The sequence below is a fragment of the Botrytis fragariae genome (assembly GCF_013461495.1).
Source record: "Botrytis fragariae strain BVB16 chromosome Unknown tig00000795, whole genome shotgun sequence".
Classification (NCBI taxonomy): domain Eukaryota; kingdom Fungi; phylum Ascomycota; class Leotiomycetes; order Helotiales; family Sclerotiniaceae; genus Botrytis; species Botrytis fragariae.
In genome coordinates this window covers 1,211,898-1,237,000 of record NW_023501011.1, presented here as the reverse complement: position 1 = coordinate 1,237,000, position 25,103 = coordinate 1,211,898, and the positions used below count along the sequence as shown (strand labels likewise).

At 43.2% G+C, this 25,103-nt stretch overlaps 11 protein-coding genes across 11 annotated transcripts; 5 read left to right on the top strand and 6 right to left on the bottom strand.

The window, feature by feature from the left end:
• Positions 1 to 29: 29 nt before the first annotated feature.
• Positions 30 to 1,757, top strand: Bfra_007296ca (uncharacterized protein; the record flags this gene model as incomplete). The annotated part of the gene is made up of 4 exons (XM_037337670.1): positions 30 to 135; positions 189 to 462; positions 564 to 1,512; positions 1,572 to 1,757. The coding sequence occupies 4 exons, from the start codon at positions 30 to 32 to the stop codon at positions 1,755 to 1,757; spliced, it is 1,515 nt and encodes a 504-aa protein (XP_037187050.1).
• An 862-nt stretch (positions 1,758 to 2,619) lies between these two features.
• On the bottom strand, positions 2,620 to 4,222 carry Bfra_007295 (putative squalene synthetase protein; the record flags this gene model as incomplete). Its single annotated transcript, XM_037337669.1, has 4 exons — positions 2,620 to 2,757; positions 2,806 to 2,988; positions 3,039 to 4,098; positions 4,155 to 4,222. 4 exons carry the CDS (start codon positions 4,220 to 4,222, stop codon positions 2,620 to 2,622), a joined length of 1,449 nt encoding a protein of 482 aa, XP_037187049.1.
• A 1,338-nt stretch (positions 4,223 to 5,560) lies between these two features.
• Positions 5,561 to 6,737, top strand: Bfra_007294 (putative solute carrier family 35 member e3 protein; the record flags this gene model as incomplete). Its single annotated transcript, XM_037337668.1, has 4 exons — positions 5,561 to 5,760; positions 5,815 to 6,036; positions 6,098 to 6,547; positions 6,608 to 6,737. 4 exons carry the CDS (start codon positions 5,561 to 5,563, stop codon positions 6,735 to 6,737), a joined length of 1,002 nt encoding a protein of 333 aa, XP_037187048.1.
• Positions 6,738 to 7,607: 870 nt separating this feature from the next.
• On the bottom strand, positions 7,608 to 10,961 carry Bfra_007293 (putative abc transporter protein; the record flags this gene model as incomplete). Its single annotated transcript, XM_037337667.1, has 3 exons — positions 7,608 to 10,600; positions 10,654 to 10,766; positions 10,816 to 10,961. 3 exons carry the CDS (start codon positions 10,959 to 10,961, stop codon positions 7,608 to 7,610), a joined length of 3,252 nt encoding a protein of 1,083 aa, XP_037187047.1.
• A 963-nt stretch (positions 10,962 to 11,924) lies between these two features.
• On the top strand, positions 11,925 to 13,171 carry Bfra_007292 (putative aminotransferase class i and ii protein; the record flags this gene model as incomplete). The annotated part of the gene is made up of 2 exons (XM_037337666.1): positions 11,925 to 11,957; positions 12,014 to 13,171. The coding sequence occupies 2 exons, from the start codon at positions 11,925 to 11,927 to the stop codon at positions 13,169 to 13,171; spliced, it is 1,191 nt and encodes a 396-aa protein (XP_037187046.1).
• An 828-nt stretch (positions 13,172 to 13,999) lies between these two features.
• Positions 14,000 to 14,506, bottom strand: Bfra_007291 (uncharacterized protein; the record flags this gene model as incomplete). The annotated part of the gene is made up of 1 exon (XM_037337665.1): positions 14,000 to 14,506. The coding sequence occupies one exon, from the start codon at positions 14,504 to 14,506 to the stop codon at positions 14,000 to 14,002; it is 507 nt and encodes a 168-aa protein (XP_037187045.1).
• A 1,162-nt stretch (positions 14,507 to 15,668) lies between these two features.
• On the bottom strand, positions 15,669 to 17,423 carry Bfra_007290 (putative heterokaryon incompatibility protein; the record flags this gene model as incomplete). The annotated part of the gene is made up of 1 exon (XM_037337664.1): positions 15,669 to 17,423. One exon carries the CDS (start codon positions 17,421 to 17,423, stop codon positions 15,669 to 15,671), a length of 1,755 nt encoding a protein of 584 aa, XP_037187044.1.
• Positions 17,424 to 18,444: 1,021 nt separating this feature from the next.
• Positions 18,445 to 19,672, top strand: Bfra_007289 (putative glutathione s-transferase protein; the record flags this gene model as incomplete). The annotated part of the gene is made up of 9 exons (XM_037337663.1): positions 18,445 to 18,498; positions 18,553 to 18,640; positions 18,692 to 18,763; positions 18,815 to 18,987; positions 19,037 to 19,045; positions 19,176 to 19,227; positions 19,287 to 19,433; positions 19,485 to 19,579; positions 19,625 to 19,672. 9 exons carry the CDS (start codon positions 18,445 to 18,447, stop codon positions 19,670 to 19,672), a joined length of 738 nt encoding a protein of 245 aa, XP_037187043.1.
• A 1,204-nt stretch (positions 19,673 to 20,876) lies between these two features.
• Bfra_007288 (uncharacterized protein) lies at positions 20,877 to 22,100 on the top strand (the record flags this gene model as incomplete). Its single annotated transcript, XM_037337662.1, has 3 exons — positions 20,877 to 20,969; positions 21,030 to 21,628; positions 21,719 to 22,100. The coding sequence occupies 3 exons, from the start codon at positions 20,877 to 20,879 to the stop codon at positions 22,098 to 22,100; spliced, it is 1,074 nt and encodes a 357-aa protein (XP_037187042.1).
• Positions 22,101 to 23,886: 1,786 nt separating this feature from the next.
• On the bottom strand, positions 23,887 to 24,232 carry Bfra_007287 (uncharacterized protein; the record flags this gene model as incomplete). Its single annotated transcript, XM_037337661.1, has 2 exons — positions 23,887 to 24,048; positions 24,137 to 24,232. The coding sequence occupies 2 exons, from the start codon at positions 24,230 to 24,232 to the stop codon at positions 23,887 to 23,889; spliced, it is 258 nt and encodes an 85-aa protein (XP_037187041.1).
• Positions 24,233 to 24,442: 210 nt separating this feature from the next.
• Positions 24,443 to 25,031, bottom strand: Bfra_007286 (uncharacterized protein; the record flags this gene model as incomplete). The annotated part of the gene is made up of 2 exons (XM_037337660.1): positions 24,443 to 24,893; positions 24,976 to 25,031. 2 exons carry the CDS (start codon positions 25,029 to 25,031, stop codon positions 24,443 to 24,445), a joined length of 507 nt encoding a protein of 168 aa, XP_037187040.1.
• Positions 25,032 to 25,103: the final 72 nt, after the last annotated feature.

The window sequence follows — 25,103 nt, the reverse complement described above, 5'->3', positions numbered from 1 at the left end:
CCCTAGAGTACCCCTCAGCAACCTTGAAGATGGTTGTTGACACCACATATTATGAGGCCCTCGGTGTCAAACCCGATGCTTCAGAATTAGAAATCAAGAAAGCATACAGAAAACTAGCTATTATCACTCATCCGGGTAGGTAATTGTCAGCGACTCTCTCACGACGTGCGATATTGATGTGATTGCAGATAAGAACCCCGGCGATGACACCGCTCACGAGAGATTCCAAGCTATTGGCGAAGCATATCAAGTCCTCAGCGATGAAGAGTTGCGCAAACGATATGATAAATTCGGAAAGGATTCTGCGCAACCTGGGGAGGGATTTGCGGACCCGGCAGAGTTCTTTGGAACAATCTTTGGAGGGGAAGCTTTCGTGGATCTGATTGGAGAGATTACTTTGATGAAGGACTTGACGAAGACTATGGATATTACTATGCAGGAAGGCGCGGAAGAGGAAGAAGAGTGAGTTTAGTTCTATTGATATTGTGGGGCATGTCTCGCGGACCTGAGAGGCATCGCGATGTTTTGTGATTATATGGAGGGGTTGACTAATGCGATGATAGATTCCCAGGAACCGAGGCCGCGAAACAGGAGAGTATGGCCGCAGGAGATGAAAAGGCTGGGCCATCGGCGACAGAAGCAGATGGCAAAACTACCCATGTTCCCTCCGCATCTGTGTCTGAGACTCCAGACAGCCCTTCGCCCGCATACTCGGAGAAGCCACCAGCTGTCCCCAGCCCTGCCGCATCGGGAACATCAACTCCAAGGCGCACCACACAGATTCCCCTCCGACCAGCTATCATGAACCAAACTGAAGAAGAGGCTCAAATGGCTGCTGCAGGTATCACAGAAGAGGAGAAAGAGCTGAGGAAGAAAGAGAAGAAGAAGGGTGGTCTCTCCAAGGCCCAACGTGACGAACTTGCAGCGTACGAGAGAGAACGAGCTGCAGCTCGCAAAGAGCGAGTCGACACATTGGCAAAGAAGTTGATCGATCGTATCAGCATATGGACAGAGACAGACAAGGGACCCGATGTCACCAAGGCTTTCCAAGAGAAGACACGCCTCGAAGTAGAGAACCTCAAGATGGAATCTTTCGGTCTGGATATTCTCCATGCGATCGGTCAAACTTATCTCCAAAAGGCTACCGGACTGCTCAAATCCCAGAAATTCTTAGGCATTGGCGGTTTCTTCTCTAGATTAAAGGACAAGGGAACTATCGCGAAGGAAACCTGGAACACTATCTCCAGTGCTATCGATGCGCAAATGACCATGGAGGAAATGGCCAAGATGGAAGAAAAGGGTGGCGAGGACTGGACTGACGAGAAGAAAGTCGAATATGAGCGTCGCGTCACAGGAAAGATCCTTACAGCCGCATGGCGTGGAAGTAAATTTGAGATTCAAGGTGTTCTCAGGGATGTCTGTGATGAGATTCTCAATGATAAGAAAGTTCCCATGGCGAAAAGGCTTGAGCGTGCTCAAGCTCTCGTTATTTCTGGTGAAATCTACTCCAAGGTATATTTTACCCATGCCCTGTGTCCACAACATTCGAGCTACAACTAACAAAATCTTAGGCTCAACGCAACCCAGAAGAAGAAGGCGATTACATGGCCTTCGAACAATTAGTCGCCGAGGCAGCTGCAAAGAAAGAGAGCAAGAAAAAGGGAAAAGATAAGAAAGAACATGGTCACCATCATCATCACTCACACTCAGATGCGCAAGCCGCCGCGGATGACTTACCTAACGTACCTAAAGCCTAAATCTAGGTGGGGAAATTAGATAAATCGGGTAACATGGGAGGTAGGAGAGGGGCGGGACTTCAGTGGTAGTATAGTATACCCAGCGAAGGGACTTCCTATTACTGCGTTGATCAAAGATCAAACGTCTTGATTAAGGTTGCAGTGTGCCAAGAGCGCGATCTGTGGATTTGAGCGTGGAAGCGTAGCAAGTAGATGTCATGTGTATGTCATTGTGGTTATTTTGCATAGGGAATGGAAAGGAATGAGAATGGTAGACTTTCAAATGCTATATGAGATTTCAATATTCGTTCTTGTTAAGATTGTCGGTTCAAATTGGCTATTCGACAAAGCTAGGTGAAATAGGTGTAAAGAGGGTAAGGGAAAGATAGTAAACACCCTAGCGAAATTCCTTCCGCGGGTATAGAGGATCTTATTCTTATTATATGTTATATTGCTTACTAGAAGCCTCCACACGGTAGTCCGAAGCAATATCAACAACTGCAGCCCGATATCCCCATTTCATAAACAGGTTAGCAATCATACCCTGTTTCCAATTGTGAAGTGGCAAGCTTGTTAAGGATGCGATATTGCAATGCCTCCAAACATACATGTAACTTTTATCCAAAGAATAGAGTTATTGAACATCCGATTCGAGTAGAAACCCTATCGTTTCACATCAAATCACACATCAAACGCTTAAAAAATTCAAATGAAATAGTCATTAATACACATCCCATTATTTCCATCAACATCGTGACCCAAAGCTATGGTACATCAATTAACAAATCTCAGGTACAATGAAAAAGTAGAAGTTTTATAAGAGTTCATTAGCGCGCTTAGCCAACTCGTGAGTTGAAAAGAGGTATCACAAAAAAGTAAAGAATTAGAGTTCCGCATGATCAAATGCAGGTGCAGTGTTTTGCACTTCTGGGATACCTTTGTCTTTCGGTGCGAAGTTTCCTTGTCTGATTTCGTTCAAAGCGACGTCGAATCTAGCTCCTGCAAGCCATGCTGCGCCAATCTAGATAGTGTTAGTGAAGGTTTCATGGGTCCAGGAGAAGAAACATACCATAAGCCCAGAGACGACTATCAGGGTTCCGAATACGGCCAACATGAGGTAGAAGACATCTTTCTTAGCCTCTGCTTCCTCGGCTGCTGATTTTTTCTGTGCTACAGATGTCTCACCAGCTTGTTGTAAAGCAATCGCCTCAGGATTTTGAGATGGGAAGATTGATTCGATGAATTGTTCGATCTAAAGGGAGTTAGTCTTGGATGTTTGTATAATTAAATCGAATTACATACCTTTCCGCATGCAATGCTGATCTGAAGGAAGTTGGGGTCCTTAGGCGAGTTCTTTTTATTTATCCTTCTTGCATATCTCTTGAAGATATCACAAACCGTACGCAAATTCTGTGATGATTCCATCATCAATTGGCAAGCATCACCCTTGGTGATCTTGACATTCTTCTCGAAGATAGCAGGATTCTGGAAAACAAGCTCTAAGGTTGCGATCGCCATGGCTTGTGGAATAGCAACAAAATTGAAGACACTCTGGTCTTTAATGCCTGCCATATAGAACAAACATTCATCGGCATGGCGGAGAGAATTCAGAACCATTTCTGAACTGCAATTCAAAGCAATTTGTCTATTTTTGGGCTCGAAAAGATCGTCAAACTTGTCAACATGCTTCGACCAGATCTCCTTGGGCCAGAAACGTCTCTTGTCATCGAAATCTTCCCGAATATCACGAATGATATTTGTCTTTTGGAGAAACTGGCCCATGGCTTCGGACAATTCTGGCTTGCTGAGCAAAGCTGGGTTTGCCAACTTGGCCTCGACGAACAATCTTGTCAAACCATCTCCTACGAGACCGGCTACATAATGACAGTATAATTCATAATCCTTGATAGTGTTGACACCATTGATATTGTGCTCTGCATTGTTCGCATAATCGGCCATTCCATTACCCATCTTTTTGGTAATATCCTTGATGATGCTCTGATATGCTGGTTTGCACTTCTTGAATTCAGTGATGACACAGTCAAAGTGAACCAAGAGTTCTCGATCCTTTTCATTGGGTCCATTCTCGTCGAATGTCCATCCATCCTTTTCAATGATGTCGTCAAAAGCTCTCAACAATGGTTCCTTCTTCCCCAATGGTATTGTCATATCATCTTCCACAGTATCCAATCCTCGTAGAATCAAATAGAAAAGAGCGACTGGCACAAGCAATTCGGGGTTCAATTCTTGGATAACTGAACTAAAACTTCGACTGGTCATTTCGAGGTATTTGAAGCAATCTTTGAGGGATTGAGGTTCCTTGGATGGATCTCTGGTATGGACTGGGTCGTGCCATAGCTTCCTAGTTCATGTATTAGTGATGGCAGTTGAGGAGATGTACGTCTTGAGAATATATACCATTGTAAGATTGCTCTCAACTGATTTGGATGAACAGAAAAGTAAAGGAGATTTTTGACGAGACCCATGATGAATGAAGTGGATATGATTTGACTAATGGATTATCAAAGTTTCTGGATGCGCGGAATATGTGCAAGAGTTGAATTAAGTTGTTGTGGATTATCGTTTCTCTGTGAGTTGATGTGCTCGACTGTATATGGAAATTATGAACGGCCGCGGTAGTCAATTGTTGATCCGAGTCCGTCTATTGAAATCAGAATTGAATGAATGTATCTTGAGAAAGTCACAAGACAAGGAGATGGAGGTATCAATCCAATTTCAGAAAATAAATAACAGATAAATTGGGTGAAATGGGAGAATTGGGAGAATTGGTGAATTGGTGAATTGTATCTGCCAGCAAATTTCAGGGTATTATTTATTGGACGTGAATGGGGTACTGTCACCGCCCAATCTGTGCAGTAAAAAGGACGCTTTAGAGTTTAGGGACTAGTGACTTTCATGCTTTGATGCACACAGGGGGATTTGAAAGTTTACCTTAAAAAATTAAAGTACAATGTGAGATCGATCATACATGTAATGTTGTCTGTATGGAGTCTGTCTGTATAGAATCTGTCTGTATAGAGTCTGTCTGTATAGAGTCTGTATGTATAGAGTCTGTACGTATAGAGTCGGCATCAACACATTTTGACGCAACTATATATACTTTATACTTCATGACATTCAGCCATGAATTATATTACATACATTACTGTACCTCACGATGATAATGATGCCGAGGTTGTTGATGAGAGGAACAGAAAGAAAGCACTTCGGTCAACTTATTAGCCTCCAACTGGTTTTTATACACATATACATCTTTTCCACCCCGTACATCGGAGCTCTCGAGGCTCTCTTTTTGATATTGACAACCAACCCCAGATTCTCTTTGGTTGGGTGCAATGCACATCTTGCAGATCAACCAATCAAATCAAGGTAAGAAATATGTCAAAAAGGAGGCGATGAAATCTGTTGAGTGGACGAGGCTGAGCAATGCTAAAATATCCCGCTCATCACCCGGTATGCGATAATCTCATTGTTTATGTACATTGTCATGCTACGACCCATAACACTTGAAGAGTATCATGATAATACCATCTTCCTCCAAATCCTAGGTTTCATGGCTTCTTATTCTTAACTCTTACCGCCAGCCTAACCGCATTGTCCATGACCGTATCACGTAGCGTCTGTCTGTGAATTCTAGCTTGCCGCACGCTGAGCCATCACCAACTACAATCCTACTCAATTATCTTACAATTGTAATATATATATACTCGGGCGTCTATCTTCATCTGAGCTTATCAAAATAAGGCTTGTGGATATCATTCTCTCAACATCCTTCATTCAATCGCAATTTGTGAATTCCAGCAATGGCCGCCGACATGGAACCTCTGGAGAAAGATGTGGAACAGGCAGAGTCGAAACCGATGATTGGGGAAGAGACACACAACGATAGATATGAGGGCAACGAGGGGAAGAGGAAGAAGGGACTGGCAAGTAAAATTGTCGATATTGCTTGCATTGGCTTGAATATCATGAGCACAGTAGTTCTTGTGTTTCTCAATAAATGGTTTGTGTAAACCCTACCCTTGATCCCAAGATATAAGATCTAATGATAACGTAGGATATTCAAAGACCCCCAGCTGCGAAATATGCAAATATCCTTTGCGATGTGGCATTTTACATGCACAACCATTGTGTTATGGATAGCTAGTCGTTCTTCCTTCAAGCTTTTTGTCCCCATACGATTGCCATTTCTCCAAATGCTTCCATTATGCTGCTTCTTTGCCGGCTTTCTCATACTTGGAAATTTAAGTTTAGCATTCAACTCTGTGGGCTTTTACCAGTCAGTTACTTACCCTAACTCCTTCGTCCCAATATCCCACTAATTCTTCTCTTCAAACCAGACTCGCCAAAATAATGACCACACCCTGCGTGGCCCTTCTCCAATACATCTTCCTCTCCAAAGCCGTCTCCGCGCAAACCATCCTCGCCCTCGCCAGCGTCTGCGTAGGTGTAGGTCTAACTAATACTGGAGCCTCTGGAACCACCACATTTGGCGCATCCATCGCTATTGCTGCATTTGTAGTAACTGCATTTTACCAAGTCTGGATTGGCAAGAAACTCGCCGATTTCAAAGTCTCTTCTCCCCAACTTTTACTCAATCAAGCCCCGATATCCGTTTTGATTCTAGCGTTTCTGGCACCGTTCTTCGATACAAAACCAGATGTGTCGGTTATACCGAGGGATACACTTATTGCACTGGGTTTGAGTGGATTGGCGGCTGCGTTACTGAATTTGAGTCAGTTCTTGATCATTGGAAGAATGTCAGCTTTGACATTCAATGTTGCTTCCAAGTATGAACACCTCTCCTGTTATCTTACCTCCAGACATCATGTGCTAATCCGTTCATCCAGTGTTAAAACAATCATAATCCTCACCTACGGTTTCATGAGCGAAGGTCGAATCCTCACCATCAAAGATTCCATGGGCATATTACTAGCTTTGGGCGGTGCAACAGTGTATAGCCAGCTTTCACAGCGGTGAGAGAAGCGTGTTGTAATGTGTAACGAATCTTGAGGTCATAGGTGAAATCTAGGCGTTTGGTACGTGAAATCTTCAATCTTTGAATTGGATAGGTAGAGAGATAATCTGAATAATATTTACTGTTTTAAACAATGAGCTGGATGAGAGTATTGGAAAGTATCTGTTGAATTCACTAGAAGCGAAAAGCCCACGCCGGATCTACCTATACATGTCCAGGTGTGATGAATTCAAGTCTGCAAATGTAACTGGGGATGAACAAGTATCTATATACAGTCTCAATCATCGGCCGCCATGTAAAAATTCTAAGCAGATAGGTTAGCTCACCGGTGCTCAGTGCGTTTGAATGGAAATATGAATTTACCTCGCTGTGATCCCGTTTAATCAAAGATGATGATTTCGGGAGTCCAAGATGCGGTTTTCATAACGCATGACCTTTAATCAAAAAATTCAACCATCCGTTATTCCACACTAAACTTCAATTGGCCACTACAGAGCAATATAAATCTAGATCGGTAGAGTTTCGAAACACGCATAAAGGACCTATGTATACAGAAGATGAAAATAAAATACGCCAAAGGCTCAGAGGTCCATTTTCGAATGATGATATCCATTATATTGCTGTCAAATATACATCTCTAAACTCCTTACGCCTGATGCCTGAAACCCATTAGACAACGCTAAGGTGTAAAAAAGACAACATGAAGAAAGACAACAGTGTTTACTACGCTAATTCATTATATGTATCACAACCCGTTTACCATATCCATATCATACCAATCATACATTCTACATGCAGGATCTATTCTTCTCGACTGAACTCAGTATCAACTCATCCGTACCATGTATTTCCCATCCGCCCGTCAAACTTATTTACCGTCTCTCTACCAACAAGAAATGCATCGCCACATATGCCAAGAAGATAAAGGCGCCGGCGAAAATAGCGAGGTTGATTGCATCTGGCCAGAATGCCTGCGTGTTGAATCCGAAACTGCTCAAGATTACGGCGCCCGGAACGGTAATATCGAGTTTGTATTTCTGATCCACGAGTGTCAAATATGTGACTTCGTTGACGATTAAAGATTCGAAGCCGTAGTGGAAAATTGACAAGGATTGTAGCCAAAGAGCAGATTTGGGGATGGCATCGTGGTTGAGGAGAAGACCGGCAAAGAGGAGACTGAAAAGCATGACAAGACTTCCGATGAGACTTGCAACACCGTTATCTTTGAAGACAATACCAAGGAAAAGACAGATTGCAGCCGCTGCGAGGTTGAAGAGAACGAGGATGAGGAGGAATTTGAAGAAATTAGGAGCTTCAGCTACAAGTCCAGTCATAGGGTACAAGATAGAGCCCATGATGAGAGGAGGAATAATTCGGAGTGGTACGATGTCGAAGAGAACTTTGGCGAAAAAGTACGTGACAGGAGAGTAGTAGCCATTTGCTCTTTCTCTGACAAAAACCATTCGCTCGGTAGCAAAGACGTTCAGACTGGAGAGGGTACTGAAACCAAAAAGCGCGAGAATGAAAAAGAATAGTCCCAAGCGATTTTGGAATCCCGGAATGTCGTCCGTCAGGCCATAAAACAAGAATCCAGACAGTACAGCCAATAAAATTGCGATTGCGTAGTGTGTCAACATCAACATAGGATTTCTGTAAAGATTGCGCCAGGTACGTTGTGAAAGAATAACAAATTGTCGAAGGTATCCAACTCTTGCATATCCTCTGCCCATCGTAGTTGTGGCTGTTGCGCTGTTCTCTTGCACATGTCCGTTGGTGGTGCCATTGGCATTTTGAGCGGCGGAAACAGCGTTTTTGAGGTCATCCTGAAGATCTCTGGCGATTGGAGATTGTGCATAAGAAGATACCAGAACATCCAAATCCGAACCAGATCCAGATGCATCAGGTGGTAAATTATCTGGATCTTCGGCAATCGATGAATGTTGTCTTGACATCCTGAGCCAGTGCTGATTGGCCTCTGGGTCTACAGGTGCCTCATCAGGTTGGGAAGTAGGGGTGTCGACTCCACTCTTCTTACGAGTGAAAAGCTCACGTTCTTGCCTTGCCCTTACAGAGTCACGACGTTTGCCTTTAGGTCTTAATAGGGACTCGCTTGGGCTACCAACAACAGGTTCCTCGATGCTACCGCCAGAGATGCTTGCAATTGACTTGACCGCCCTAGTACTGCTTGCTCCAACGCTTGGTGTAACGCCGTGTCTAAAATCGGATGTAGTATCATCAATCGGGGTGCGAGGTGTACCAACATGCATTGTCAAATCAACCAAGTAGTCGGCAATGTTGAAACCAGGTGGGCAGGCGTAACCAATGTGATCGAAGTATTCTTGACAAAGATGGAACTCGCCAGAATAGACCGTTCTTCCTTTTGCGAGAAGTAGTAATCTATCGAATAGAGCCACAATGTTAGATCGTGGTTGATGAATGGTAAATATGACCGTTCTTTTATAGTTCTTAGCCAAATTGACGAGACATTCGATAACGTTGAATGCGTTGTATGCATCAAGACCACTAGTTGGCTCATCGAGGAACAATATGCTTGGACTGGTAACCAATTCACAAGCGATTCCAACTCGACGTTTTTCTCCACCAGAAATACCACGACCCTTGCCATCCTCAGAACCAATCAAAGAATCCTTGATATGAGAGATACCAAGCTGTCGCTCAACTTCAAAGACTCTCTGCTCTTTGGCTGATCTTCCCATGTCTCTTGGCAATCTCAAAAGAGCGCTAGTCATGATCGTCTCGTGAACGGTAAGAGTAGGTAACATAGCATCTTCTTGATCAACAAACCCGATGACACTTCTATATTCGTTATCTGTGACCTTTTCGCCATTGACATAGAAATTTCCTTGGACAACACCTCGCTTATTTTTACGAGCAAGAATGTCAAGAAAGGTGGTTTTACCAGCTCCAGATGCACCCATGATGGCCATGATTTCGCCAGGATGAGCTACTCCTTGAACACCAGTCAAGATCTGCTTTCCATTTATGTTGTACGAAACATTTTCGAAATATAAGGAGGCCGGCTTGTGATCGGTCATTAGCTTGATGCTCTCATCATCGGAATCGTCTAGATGAATAGGGCCGTATTTGAATTGCCTTCGAGACAAGTACCAAACTAAAAGAATAACTCCAACAACAAACAGAGATGCAATTGCGATGACACCTGCGATCAATGGCGTGTTGATTCTCTTGATGGGGCGTTCGTATCCTGGAATCTCGGTCTCGTAAAGACATTCTCCCGCCTGACAGTTGATAAAAATGCTGCTGTCTCCAAACATTTGTTGAATAAGCAAATCCATTTGAGGTTCCTTGAAAGTACATTCGTTGCTGCCGTCCTTCTGCTCACAATTAAAGGTTGCGGGACCTCTAATTTCTTGATCGAGGAAGTCCGAAATGTCAACCGATCCATTTTCACCGCAGAGCATCCGGTCCGGGACACACTTGCAAGCAATGTTTTCACATTTTGCGCTGGTCGAGTTCCGGTCATAATCGTTCTGCGCGCCCGATGTACAAGTGTCCAAGGAACAGTAGAACGACTCTCTTTCGTCGACCCAGAATTGAAAGTCGCAGGTCTCTACTTCAGCGTTGCAGGTGAAAGTCACCTGGGGCTTCTTGCCATCCAAGATATCCAGAATCTTTCTGTTTGTGACGTCGCACATCTGGTAGTTCTCCTTTACAACCTCGCCATTTTGATAACAGACGCCTCCTTCTTTTTCTGGCATTAGAGCATTGCATGCCTTGTTGTTCGTACAAACATTACAGTTGATTCCTGTCCAGCCATCTTCGCAAGCGCATGAATCTGTTGTTCGCATAGGTCGATCCTTTCCATCTGCCAAAGAGCCACAAACTATCAAGAGTCAGTAGGGAAGTTTTCCAGAATTTGCAGCAAGTTTGGCTAACCTGGCTGGAGACAGTCATCGCCACCGAATCCTGGTGGACAGGAGCATTTGCCATTGTATTGATTGCATTCAGAATATTGGCCGCAATTAAATGCGGGTAGTAAACAATTAAAACTATATTCAGTCAGCAAGATATTTTGGCCTAGAAGAGGAGGCGCAATACCAAGGAGGACAATCGTCAGGTCGGTCGTCCATAAGAGCTAATTGGGCTTTCATCGAGTCTATCGACGAATAATTCGTGAAAGCGTGCGCGTTCCATGATAGAGACAGAGTGGCGAGGACTACAGTCCCTAGTTGAAGTCGTTTCATCGTTCGTGAAGATTTGCGAAAATCGCGATTGTTGAAAGTGGGAGCTTGCTAATGGAACCAGCTTAATGCTGCGGTGAAGCGACGACTCTTGATGCCATGTAAAGTAGAGTAGAGGGATCCGAATAATACTTGGAACGAATAAATAGTAGTGAATTTCAATGAGAGGAATTAAAGAGAAATGCCTGTCTGGTAACTCGATAAGATTTTGAATGAGAGAATAACAAAATTAATAAACAAAATTGAAGCTTGTTATCAAGTAGTGAAGAAGAGTTGAACAGAACAGCTTAGGTAGGAGGTAACCTTAGAGGTAGTGTCATATCATTCAAGGTCATCGGAGGGAGTTTTTAGCTTGTCCGTCTCCTGTCCTAACAAGAATAAGCGGGGATTGATAAAAGCTGGAGCAAGGCAGAGCAGCTGTCAGGAACCAAAAGATAGAAAGATAAGCTGGAAGGTTTGAGAATGGATTAGAAATTGCGATTACATAGATCTCGGTATGTGCTAGGTATGTATGTTTGTCTATATACCGTTCATATCTCAAAGGGGTGGAGGGACATGGAGAGCTTCATGAAAATCCATCCGACCATCTTTCAAGTCAAAAGCTCCTTCAATCTCCCCAAAGTTTCTCTATCTTATCAATGTACAATGGATGTACTCCATCAGCACTGTACGTAGAGCATGTAAGGGCAAACGTTGTGTCTAAGCTTCACACGGTTCCCAACATCCTATTGGTTCTGATTCCTCACTCTTTCCTGGGGATGACCGAGGTTTAGCAATCTCCACAATGCAATGTCATCCACGCCTTGCAAATATCCGCCATATGACAACTTATTACTGCTGCAATATTGAAAACGTAGGTTTGTTAGACATATATGAAGCGAAGATGTCCAATCCAAATACCAACATCTCTTAGTCCTCTCTTCTAGACAATACTCTTCAACCCATATAAACCATACCATCTCAAACATGGTCAAGATTGAGCCTTTCGCCGTAGAACAAGTACTACCCCTCCATTCTCCACCAAAACTGAAATGTCTCTAACGTTCTACTTCCAGTGGATGGACAAATATGAGACCACACCTGGGGTTCTCAATATTGCCGAAACATGTGCAGCTTCCATCTCCATTGACGATCTCGTAAAGTTATCCGAAGATCCAAATCTGCCTCATCCGATATCAACCTCGACCAAACTCACATATGGACACATCCGTGGATCGCCCGCTCTTCGAGAACGCCTAGCGTCTCTCTATTCCGCTAGAACCGCATCGGCTCTATCGCGAGAGAGTATACTTCTCACGCGCGGTGCCATTGAAGCGAATTTCCTCACACTATATACGTTGATTGGCCCTGGAGATCATGTAGTGTGTGTACATCCAACTTATCAACAACTATACTCGGTTCCACAAAGTCTCGGTGCGGAAGTCTCGCTATGGAAGTTACACAAGGGGAAGAAATTCATTCCTGATTTAGAGGAGCTGAAGCCATTAGTCAAGGATAATACCAAAATGATCATTATCAATAATCCAAACAACCCTACAGGCGCTACGATTCCAAAGTCCGTTCTACAAGGCTTGACGGAGTTTGCGAAGGAAAAGGGTATCATTATTCTGAGCGACGAAGTTTATCGACCATTGTTTCACGGAATATCAGTCGCTGATGCAGAATTCCCTCCATCGATGGTATCCATGCCTTACGAGAAAATCATAGTCACTGGCTCCATGTCAAAAGCTTACTCGCTGGCTGGTATTCGTATCGGTTGGGTCGCATGCAAGGACAAAGCTATCATCGAAGCTCTCGCGGAAGCTCGAGACTACACCACTATTTCTGTCTCACAGCTTGACGATCAAGTCGCCTCCTATGCCATGAATCAATCCGTCATCCATGCGCTCCTTGGTAGGAATATCAAGCTTGCCAAAACCAACGTGGCACTTGTAGATGCTTTTGTCAATGAACATAGCGAGAATTTGTCTTGGGTTAAGCCAAATGGTGGCACTACAGCCTTTATCAGAGTGGAAAACAGAAGGGAGCCGGTGGATGATGTACAATTCTGTATGGATGTTATTGAGAAGACCAAGGTTATGTTCTTACCGGGTTCTAAATGTTTTGGTGAGGAATTTAAAGGTTATGTGAGAATAGGATTTGTGTGCGAGACGGAGGTCTTGAAAGAAGGCTTGCAGAAGCTGGGAGGATATATTAGGGAACATTTAAAATGATGAATAACGAATAGATATGATGGATGATTCGAGAAACGTTTCAAACTAACATAATACCGTAATGAATAAAAACGTTGTTCTTACTCAGTGCACCTTTACACTGTTTCAGAAAGCATCTTTCATTTCATGGTGAGGTGAGCTACTAATTAGACTGCAGTCCAGACCACTAAACATGGTTTCCAATAATCCGGACTAGCAGACTGATTGTAAACCCTCAATGTTTGGACGCAATGCAATATTCATAGTAAATGCAAAGATGTAAACTTTTTGAAGCAAGTAGAGAGTTTGAAAGCAGTAGAACATTCAACTTGCAACTATCATGCCAAAGTGACCGTATCACCTACTCGATTCAGGTATTTGAAAGCTTTACATTAAATTGTCGGGACACACTCTGAACTGGTCAACAAAAACGCTATGAATAACTCATAGCTAATAAAACCATCTCAACATCGTTCATTCACTCACGCAGAGCCAAACATTCAACAGTACAAGCGGAAAATACACCATCAAACTGTATCAATATTCAAATTCTTTCCTAATCTTTGTATTCTCCATTGGGTATAAACATATATCTAAAGCATAATCGTAGTCATAAGCAAACAAACATCGCAATCCCTCCACTCCTCATTGTCATTATCGTCTCTCGTTCCTTCATCTTCCTCGTCGATTTTCTCCTATTAAATCAAACCCTTCCATCATTATTCATTCATCAATCATTGCCCTCATACCCGCTTCTCTAGCTCGCATCTCTCCCCAAAGACAAGCACAAAAACCATAATTCTCCAGCCCCTCCTCCGCCCTTCCACACCCTCAACACTTAACTCTCCCTCAAGAAATCTCAAGAGCCATTCCCTTCCCCGTCACACCAAGCCCATCCATCGCAACCCCCTCCTTCCCCCCAGAAGAATAGCAAATCTCTCTAAATTTAATTCCTCCCTCCGCATTCCCACCAACACACTCAAACCCCGTGCTTGCATTCTCCCGTCCCGCTTTCGCACTGCTCAATCCAATCATACTCTTCACCTTCCTCATTCCCTTAATTCTATTCAACCCACCCATCGCGATATCCATCCCGTCCATCTCAATCTCCATGTCCTCTTCAAATTCAACAGCACTTCCATTCAACGCCTTGCCTACAGGAAACCCAGTCATTCCATTTCCGCTGTTGACGGAAGCTTCAAGTGCAGCAGCCCTCGCCATGGCTTTGCTCGTCTGGACACCATAGGTATAGAGAGCGGTGAAAACGAGAGAGGTGCCTAGCATGACGTGAAGGGTGTAGAGGATGTAGAGGGTGATGGATTTAGAGCTGAGGAGGTAGGCGAGGTTGGAGAACATTTTAAATGATGTAGGATTTGTATTTTAAGGGCTACTTTTTGTACTTTGAGTAGTGGAATTATGTGTGTTTTGTTGTAGAGTATGGTTGATACTCGAAGTCGATGTCGAGATTGATGGTGGGAGTAAGAGAATGGTTGTTTGTGGATTGGATGGAAGTTGTGTGAGGAGATTTGATAAATTGAGTTGATGGTAATTTATGATGGTATTGTATTTGTTTTCGTGAATATTTGGTAAGGTTGAAGTTGTAAACTGTAAGTTGGATAAGGTAGATGGAAGATTGATGTTGGGTCGATTTATATGTAGTGCTTCGGAAAAGGCAAGAGCAGATGACTTATATCTATACTTCTTGATTCTTGAAAAACGCGCGGTACCAATAAAAAATAGATTTTTCTTGATTAAATTTTTTTTCAAAGCATTGCCGGGCCATTATTTATTGATTGTTGTGATCTCCCTCAACCCCATATTCTGAAGTCATCGTGAAGTTACTACGATTAATAAATCTCTCTTTGCAAGGAACATGCTCGCAATTTCATTCATGCCCATAGAACCAGCAAATCATCCCATAATTTTTAGGGAGTGAAACCCCTCAAGCGAGCCCAACTGCCAGCACATTCCTCGCGTGAAGGGAAAAGACACAGCCTTATTTCAGGGGTAGCCACGGTAAATGCATTCATGTCAATAATATGAGCCGCGAATATAGGGCTTAATTTTCAGCGCATGAAGCACTTTTCAACGTCGTCTAATCTTTTCACCGAATGCACTACGTCAGTGCGGAGTCCTTCTGGAACATCTGAAAGAAGGGCATGGTGATAGGAGATCGTGAGATAGAGATGAAATCGTAAGAGGGGAGAAATAGAGTTCAGTAGTAAGGGTTGAACGGCATTGATGACCTCAAACTTCGAATGTTACCCAGCCACCACAATATATCGAGTTCACGGCTCAGATGCTTGAATATCATCTATGTGCTATGGGGGGAATAGAGTGCGTGTTTGACACAAGGAATTTCATATGATGGGTAGTTCATCGTATGTTTGGCGGTCGGGCATTCATCCCTTCAGAATGGCGGGTTTGAGTGTTTCGTAAGATATTCGACCTCCTGCCATTGACTTTTCATTGATGTTCACATGACTCATTGACAGTGATTTGGAATACCCAATTCCCATTAATGAATTTCGAATGTTTCCAGGTCGTATAGCCCGTTATTCACTCCTCGAATCCCTTCTCCATACATGAAGCCATCAATATATGCCTCTCCCACAAGAATGAAGTGATTATCAGTCTTTCTCAATATGACAGGAAATCTACAACCTGGAACAATGCAGATCAAATCATTTTTGGAGCAGTTCCATGGTCCAAGTCCAATGATTCCTGCGCCGGAAACGATGAAGCGGCGTCTGTTCATTGTCCAACAAGCGGAGATAAGAAGTGCTAATCGTTCCTCCTCATCGAAACTTTTATCAGTCGTTGAGACAGGAGATAATGGAAAACTAAGCCGGGGCATTTGTTCCGACAATATTGTCGCAAGGGCTTTCATTCGAATGGCATATTCGATGTGATCTTTGAAAGTCCAATTGCCACAAGAGATCGTTCTGCAGAATGCTCCTTGCTCTTGTAGGGAGGGTCTTCTCTTAGATATGATACTCCACCATTCTTGTAGAACTTTCAGACCCCTACCATTGTTGTCTCTAGAGTTTAATTCTCTTCTGAAGGATAAGCCAGTCTTTTGAACTCTCCCCAAAATGACACCAGTGGTTCTCAAAACATATCCATCTTTAAGAAATTGTACATTAGCATAACTGTCACCAGAAGCCATAAACTGAGGTTTGCTATGTTGGAGTCCAATTATTGTAGGCTGGCGGCTTTGGGGAGGCCTTGTCCAGTTCGGTACCCATGATGGAAGACCATCATTATCGGGCGCTGTTTGGTTTCTTTGATTGACACATATAATATCCAGTCTTCGAGAATCCTGAATTATATGCCTCGCAGTGTGCGTATATACCCGTCGCATCGACAATGAATAATCAATGTTACCAAAGGACTCCCGTGAGTTTGATATTCCTACTAATGCGTACACTTTATCTTTTGGATCTGACGACTTCTTACTCTTGTGGAAAAGCAAAAGCTCAAAGAGAGGAGAGCTGACCGCATCAGGGACCTGATCTCTTGATACTTGCAAGCTCTTTGGTCCTCCAGTGGTGAGGGTTCGTACAAATGATGGTGATTTCAAGTAGATAGACAACAGTAAGTGTTCTTCTCTTTTCAGTATATCGCAGGTGTTACAAAGCTCCAGTATAGGTATACTCTCGTCCCCGCAAAGGACAATTGCTTCTTTGGCACAGGCAACTTCTTGGATGACCCATATTCTCCACCAATATTGACGACGAAAAAGAGTTACTAAAGCCATCAATTGATCCTGTGTTGACGGGTCATGGAGCATTTTTATCACTTGATTCCTTGTAGCCTTGTTCATTTTTTTGGCCAGTCGGATTGCCAAAGAACTATTGTCCTTCTCGGAACCAATCCAAACAGGTACAGACTGTGCGTTTTGAAAAATGGTTCTCATCTTAGCTATTTGATTATTTCGCTCTGGTATATTGTTTTGGTCAATACAGATGGCGTCAACCCACAGAAAGCTTTCGTCATTTTCTCTTTGAGACCGTAATCTCCTCAAAGCTCCAATGAGATTTTTGGATGCGGAAACGCGTTTTCCGTTGACAATTATTGACTCTGAGGAAATTTTGGCCCCCCAAGTATACGAAAGTGCTCGATAATTAGGAGCTCTGTGCAAAGCTGTGTGAATAAGCCGACAACAAACAACATCATCCTTCGAAATTGGGGGAAGAATTCGTAGTAACCGGATCTCATCTAGGCCATGATTCAATTCCTTGTATTGGAATGGGTCAATTGGCTGATTCATCTGTGTGATTCTATGTTGTTGTGTAAGAATGCGAATGGTCTTGTTTAGTTGATTGTGCAGCCAAGGAAATGGGTGAAAAAAGTCTGATAGTGCCGAAGAGGAAGTTTTATGATACTATTGATGAGCCACACCAACCGCTTGATCAATCCTCCATCACAACCTGGAATTGGAAACGTATTTCGGAGCCTCATTTTATTGCTATCTGATCCATCTATGTCCATAGCAACGGCTAACCAAGGATGCCAGAAAGTGGGGGTTTGTAGGAGATCCATGGATAACCTTATCTTGAGCTCACCGTTTTTTACAACTCTTTTCAGACCTTTGAAGAAAGTTCACACCTGGTTTAAAGACAAATTAGCTCCCTCCGGAATTTGTATCGACTTCTCGACTGTTGATTTCTGGATGTGATACGTTTGTCAATGTGACGATCTTGAGAAATACAAGATATAACCGACCAGTCATTGGTTGGCGACGTAAATATTTCATCGATGTCGATACTACTAGGTAGGTAGTTCGGATGAGTATATGAGGAATATTGTATGAATCCGGGAGCTTCCTCATATCCACACGCGTACAAGAAATGGTACATTGAAATATGAATTACATTTTGATATTTTGGGCCATGCCATGCGAGCCAAATGCTCCCTATTGTTCCGCCTCGCCGGCTCATCTCCCTCCCCAGGTCATGCATGTTCATCTGACTGTCAAACCAAGTCCTTTTTGTCTATGCCTGGGTAGGTGGGTAAACCATCGCATTTGTCAGAATCGGGCATTTGGGCCATTTGTGCAACTATCCATGGATGATCAAGTAAACACTTGTCGTTCTACTGGTTGGCTAAAAGTCAATGACGTTGGTGAGATATCCCCGCATAGGGCGCATCCCCCACTACTCATGTGCTGTATGTATTCTTCACTTCACTTCACCTCTTTGTTCTCCATCCAAGTCCGCACTCCAATTTCAAATCTCAAAGATCTCGAGTCCATTTCAATTATTCAGAGTATTATCAAAGACGATTCCAAAATGTCTTCCAATTTCTATCTTGAAGGTACCCCAGATGAAGTCAAAAATGCGAAGGTTGGTTACTATCGGCTTGCCTGCCAAACTATACAGCTGACTGAGATGGTGCAGGGACTGCATCTTGTAACAATGTCAACGCCCAATGGCAAAAAAGTTCAGATTATGCTCGAGGAGTTGAAGGCGGCATATGGAACCGAATGTAATGAGTGCCATCTGTAATGAAGTATATCGAGTCTTACTGACCAGCCAGACACTCACTCTCTTATTCATATCTCAACTAATGAGCAAAAGAAAGACTGGTTCTTAAAGTTGAATCCGAATGGTATGTTATCGTAGAAAGTTGTGTGGGAGTTCGATGCTTAGTATCTTGCAGGTCGAATCCCCATTTTGATTGATAACACCAAGACTCCACCATTTCCTGTCATGGAAACCAGTGCAGAATTGCTTTATCTCTTGAAAGAGTTCGATAGCAAGGATATTTTTGGATTCAAGGACGAGTTGGAGAGAAATGAGTGCCTTCAATGGCTGTTCTTCTGGCATGGTAGTGTAAGTTCTTCGTTGCCCTGAAAATATTGCCCGGCTAACAGTTTGATAGGGTGCCCCGGTAAGTCTGAGCATAGAGACATCATCTATACCATTACTATTTTATGGAGAGCTCCTAAACTCTTCACATTCTCTGGAAATTCCATCTGAAATCATGATGTTTTAGCATTACTGACGTCTTCAATTTGTAGTACCAAGGCCAAACGGTCTACTTTTCCAAGATTGCAAGCGCGAAGAATCCACGTGAGTAGCTATTTCTCAACTTTATGCACATCATTCAACTAACACCAATGGATACATAGAAGCTCTAGAGAGATTCAAGAACGAGACCCTGCGCGTTTTTGGGGTGCTCGAGATTCGCTTGTCAGGCAAATATACTGGTGAGCCTCGTGATTACTTGGCTGGCAACGGGAAAGGAAAATATTCCGTTGCAGATATTGGAACTTGGCGTAAGTTGTCTCGATGATCTTTATGAGGCCTTAGTTGACAATGAATTTCAGCATGGGTAAGCGGATGGGATTTTTCTGGTGCATTCTCAAAGGAAGATATGAATGCATTCCCGCATGTATTGAAGTGGATTGATAGAATTGCTGAGGTTAGTAATGCGTATTTTAACAATGACTCTTGCTGACAACATCAGCGACCCGCCGTTCAAAGTGGAACTGCCGAAAGATGGCAAAATTGGTGAATGTAGTTGCCTAGATAATATTGGTTAAGTCATTCACATTTGTGATGCACTTGCAATGGCAGAGAGAGGTAGCTCTATGGAGTTATCGGAGTGAATTGAGATCTAAATGACCAATTATTATTGCTTCAACCTTTACTCGTATGTATCCGTGATCTTCTATTTCAGGGCTCTGGTCCAATCAAGAAATGTTCTATCGTTGTCTATTGAAAATGTGTTCCTTTAAACCTCGACATTCGAGTTCTCATTCTGTATGACAAGTACAACCGGCACACGTGAGAATATAACTTCTGGATGCGTTGCCTGCTTGCAAACACTCATTCATCGCTCAGCCATCTCAGTACTTGATATATTGGAGAATGCAATTTCAGAAGTGAGTGATTTTGAGGCAAATGAATCAATCGGCTATGCACTTGCCCGTTCACTAGCGTTTCAACAACCTACATAAAGTTCGGCTTCTGGTAGAGAAGTTTCTTTTCCTGCAACAACAAACGGCAAACTTCCCGTATTTCCAGCATGGGAGACTCTCGTAATTTCTTTGCGTCAGCTTCGGCTTTAGGTCTTTATCAATTTCAAAGGTGCTTTCCATGCAATTCCCAATGATACTTGTTATTTGTTGCAGTTTTTGCTTTTACCTTTTCTTGAGTGTGTTTGTTGTCAAACATGTTAAGGACTATCTTTGTCGGAACATGATTTTACAGCTATACTTTCCTTAATAAAGAGAGAAAGTGTTCCCTCCCAAACTAGGGCAGATACACTCTTGAATCTAGAATTTTCAGCAACGAGAAATTACTGCTGTCTCCAGACGTGGATATAAGCTCTTCTCCTCCACGGCTCAACTTTATGAGCAGCATCTGGTGAATGCAGCAGCAAGAGTAACTTCCGGATATTTTATTCTCAACGCAACCACAGAAAGAATCTTTGGCTTGAATTTATAAACCGCCCTTAACTTCATTATTGAGTTGGCACATAAATCCTCACTGACCCGAAATTACATCAAAATTGAATCTGCGAATATTCACCCTTTCTCCTCCCTTATTTCTCCACTTTGAATCGAACATCCAATTAGCTATCATATCAATCAATATTTGTTTTCAGAAAACACTATACTGTCCATCCTCTCCCCCCTCCAAATTGGAAAGCTAATCAACCACTCATCTTCACGGACGGAAACACACATATCCAACCCATCCAACTTTGCTCATCGATGGATATCACCGCCGCTCACACACTCCCACTGGCAGAGGCCAGCCATTTTGAAGAATGGTTCAGAAAAGCTATGACGTGGAAAACTGGAAAGGTAAGAAACTTGTAGCTCGACTTGTTTCATATTCTCCATTAACCAGCGCTTTTCTTGCAGAGTTACAGATGTGAATCCCCAGCCAAAGAAAAAAGGTTCGATGGGAGCAAGGGAGAACTGTTGGGACTCTTAACACCGCCAGATTCTCCCTTGAAGCCAATGTCCCCATCTGCCTTGGGCTCTCCAGTGTCAACCCGAGAAAGCTCGATCACACCTTCCCTGGTTTTTACTGTCTCTGAATCATCGTTGTTGGCCCCACTGTACCTGACGCCGCCAATGGTAGTCACACTGCCCAATTCAAAATTAGCAGTTGAACCAAAGTCTACCTCATCAAAGGCAGCCGATCTGCCTGCTTATTCCAAATTGTCGCCATCTATACTTCTCCCTCCTTCTCCTCCTCCAGAGAAAGCGCCAATATTTGAGAACGAGTTCTACGAAGTCAAAACTTCCCCAAAGGGCGGTCTAGGTTGTTTTACCAAAGTGGATATTAAGTCTGGAACTATGATTCATTCCGAGGAACCTCTGTTCTTATCTTCAATGGTGCAAATATACTATAATTTTGAACAATTGACAGCGGAAAAACAAGCTGCTTATCTGAAATTGCATTATTGGCAGGGTCTTGCTGCTCACAAGGTTCTTGCAATTTTTCAGACTAATCGGTATGTGTGTCCGCCTCAACTACCAAAGCTATACATAATCCAGCTCAACACGCGTGAGATGATTGCATCACTGACTTGACATGCCCATAGTTTCCATGTACCCGGCGGCAAATCTGGGATTTTCCTGAATTCTTCTCGTTTTAATCACGCCTGTTCTGGTTTCTGCAATTGCACTTATGGATTTCGTAAAGATATCAACAAGATGGTATTCACAACCCTCAGTGATATAACAAAAGGTCAAGAAATCACAATCTCTTATGCGAATGTACCCACTCATTTGTATCAAAACTACGGATTCTTTTGCGATTGTCCGGGATGTCCTCCAGGGAGTTTTGCGTCGAAAAAATGGGAGTATGAGAACGATCTGAGGAGGCAGGCGGAGAAGCCGATTAACAATGCGGACTATCTTGAGCCAGAACCGTATCCAGAAAATGAAGTCGAGGCGTGGGAAAATGATATGTTTGAGTGGTAGATTGGGAGAGAGGTAGAGGAGAAAGTGTGACAGGGGGGATACACGAGGTTGTTGACGGATGTCTCAGGAAGATCGACGGCATAAGAGAAAAGCGTTTTTAATCATTGCTTCAGCGGAAGATACCAAGTTGTTGGATAAGTTACCATGGGAAAATTTGAAGATATGCACTTGACATAGCGCTGGATGTTATTAGTCTTGGGGTTGCTACTAAAGTCCGAAATTGACGTTAAACTATACCATCTACTAATTATGAGGAATGTCAGGGATGGAGCAGCGATTAGTGACCTTTTAGTTGTTGGAAGGTTTATCATTTTGAACATAGAAGTTTGGAAGGCTCACGACGATTTATGAAGCATTTTCTAGCAAAGACCAAACAGTTTTCTGTTGTGACACGAGAGAAACAATGTCTAGAACTTGAACCCCCAAATAAAGATTGTGAGTTTCTGTCTATAACAAATATAACAAAGATAGTAGAAGCATATATGCAATTCAAATTCGATAGTCTGTATGTACCAACTACAGATACCCCATTTTAAGTATTTCTAGCTCCAAATAAAATTATGCTCATATGTCTCCCATTCTCCCCTCGATGCACAGCTTTCTCACACGCATCCAGACCTTCCATCACAAATATATAAACCATACACCACACCAACGAACATGAAGAAAAATCAACCTTCAACTTCCCAGTCGCAAGCAGAATAGGTCGTAAAGAAGACTTTGCATCGCCGTTGACATCCCCATCTGGGACAAATCCTCCTTTGGATTCTTGTATGCGAAGATTAGAGAAGATCAAGGGGAGGGTTGAGAAGAAAAAATGGGGGAGGAGGTGGTGAGGGAGGTGAGTAAAGGGGGAGGGGAGGTGGGGAAGGAGATGGGAGTTGGGGGTGAGGGTGAGGGTGAGAGGGAATGGGAAAGGGAGATAAGGGAGATGGGGAGGGAGGGGAAGCATGAGGGGGATGGGAATGGGGAGGAGGAGGTGGTGGAGGTGGTAAAGGAGAATGATGCGTGTGTAAGTAGAGAGAGGTTAGCGTGAGGCTAGAGTAGCAAGGCAGAAGGATGAGGAGATTAGTGAGCGAGACGTAGGGGAAAATAGGAATGAAGATGAAGATTTAAAGCTCAAGAGGAGAAGAACCAGTGGATTGTATAATTATGTTGATGTGGACTCTGGTCATTAAATTAGGATTAAGATCACTACAGAAGCTTGCGATCAAAACAAAGACATGAGATTGGTTAGTTTTTCAGTCGGGCAGCCGCTGGCTTGTGATGAACCGATATATGATTATGGCACTGGTGTGGAGTTTCAAAGTTGAATAGACTGATTGCCAAGGACCAGTTTGAAGAGAAAAAGAGGCTGGGGCTTTGGAAGACAGACGGAAAGCTTGTGTGAGATATTTGGGTACATGATAATTGGGAATCAAAGAAGTGATAGAAGTTGAGAATCTTTAACAGCAAGTACCGACCAGCCTACTAGCCAGCTCACACTTCACTCTCACCTCATACTCTCCCTCAACTCTCATCTCGACTCAATACTCCATTTCAAAGTTCTCCACTTAAAAGTCAATCGCCCTCCTCCAAAAATATCACATACCCCAATACCCCCAAAAGATTCTCCATAACAATGAAGCCTCTCAGAAATATGCCTGTGCTTCCTCTCAACCACCAAAGAAGCAAAAGCTTAAGAGCGCGACGCTCTTTAACCCCAATGACCCACAATCGGATATGTTATCCTTTCGATAATTCATATATCCGACCGTGTCACTGTCCGATCGAAGCCCTGACAATGCTAAGTAGAAAGGCGGACAACATTCTCGAGAATGATGAATTCTACCGCTGCGCCAGCGAGACGTGTGGGTGCTTGTTGGTTTTTTCGCGTAGTAGGATATATGTTGGAGAGCTGGGAGTCGTTTCGCTTGTATTGTAGGTGTAGTTTTATGCGATGAACTCTCTAAGCTAAAAAGCTTTGTGACATTTTATAGAATTGTCGAAGTTGACTGGGGTGATTTGATCGCTGGTGATCTCAGGGACTTTCATACCAACTTATGTGTGCGTTTCTTTAGTACAGCGTTGTATTTTCTCTCTAAGTTGATGATGGCCGATGTAACGTGATTCAATGTCCACCTGATAGACATCAGTTTACACGTTTACTGGTTATGGAGTTTCTCGCTGCATATTGCGATGACTCTTCAAATCGCGCGAACGGCGAGTTCTTCCTTATTTATCATATTTTTCTCGCCATTGTAGATTGTCTCAAACATCTTGCACTTGCGGAGTCTTCGCCCAAGTGATCTTCCCGGATATGATTGATGGTTCCTTTCAAAAATCATCTATTCCTCCAAAGTTCAAACTCCGTTTTCCTCTTCTCCATTCGTCACATTGCCCTCCGACTTCCCAGCATCCTTTCTCCTATTTCTGTCCTTCGCTTTGCCCTTAATCTTTGCACTGACCGCCTCATGTTTATTCTTCCACATCCCTCCATATCTATACTCTGGATGTTTGCCATCGCCATCTACTTTCCCTCCACTGACATCCGTCCAACATTTACCCGTACATACGAAATGCCATCTCTTCGTTTCATCAATTTGGCATCGTATCAGTACATCGCGAGGTGTGTGGCAGATGGTACAGGGTTTGCTATGTGGCGACGGGGAAGTAGATGGCGAGTTTAAGTTTGTAGATGAAATCGTCGAGTCTTCAGTGTTGATGTTGGAAGTATGCTTGTTAAGAACCGAATCTTGATCTTCCATATTCGTATCCGTATACGCGGCTTGGTCTTCCGGCATTGCTATAACCCTGATTTCATATGATACGACGTTATGTGATGTGATGTGGTGTGATGTGATGTGATATGAATAGAATCCTGGTGTTTTTGAACATCATGAGTTCTCCAAAAGTAGAGAGTTCGGAAGTCAATGCCGAAGCTCTCCCCATATTTGTGGCTGTGACTGTGCGTATACTGCTGCTGCTCTAATAGTATGCTCTCGAGTTCAAGGATGTTGTTGG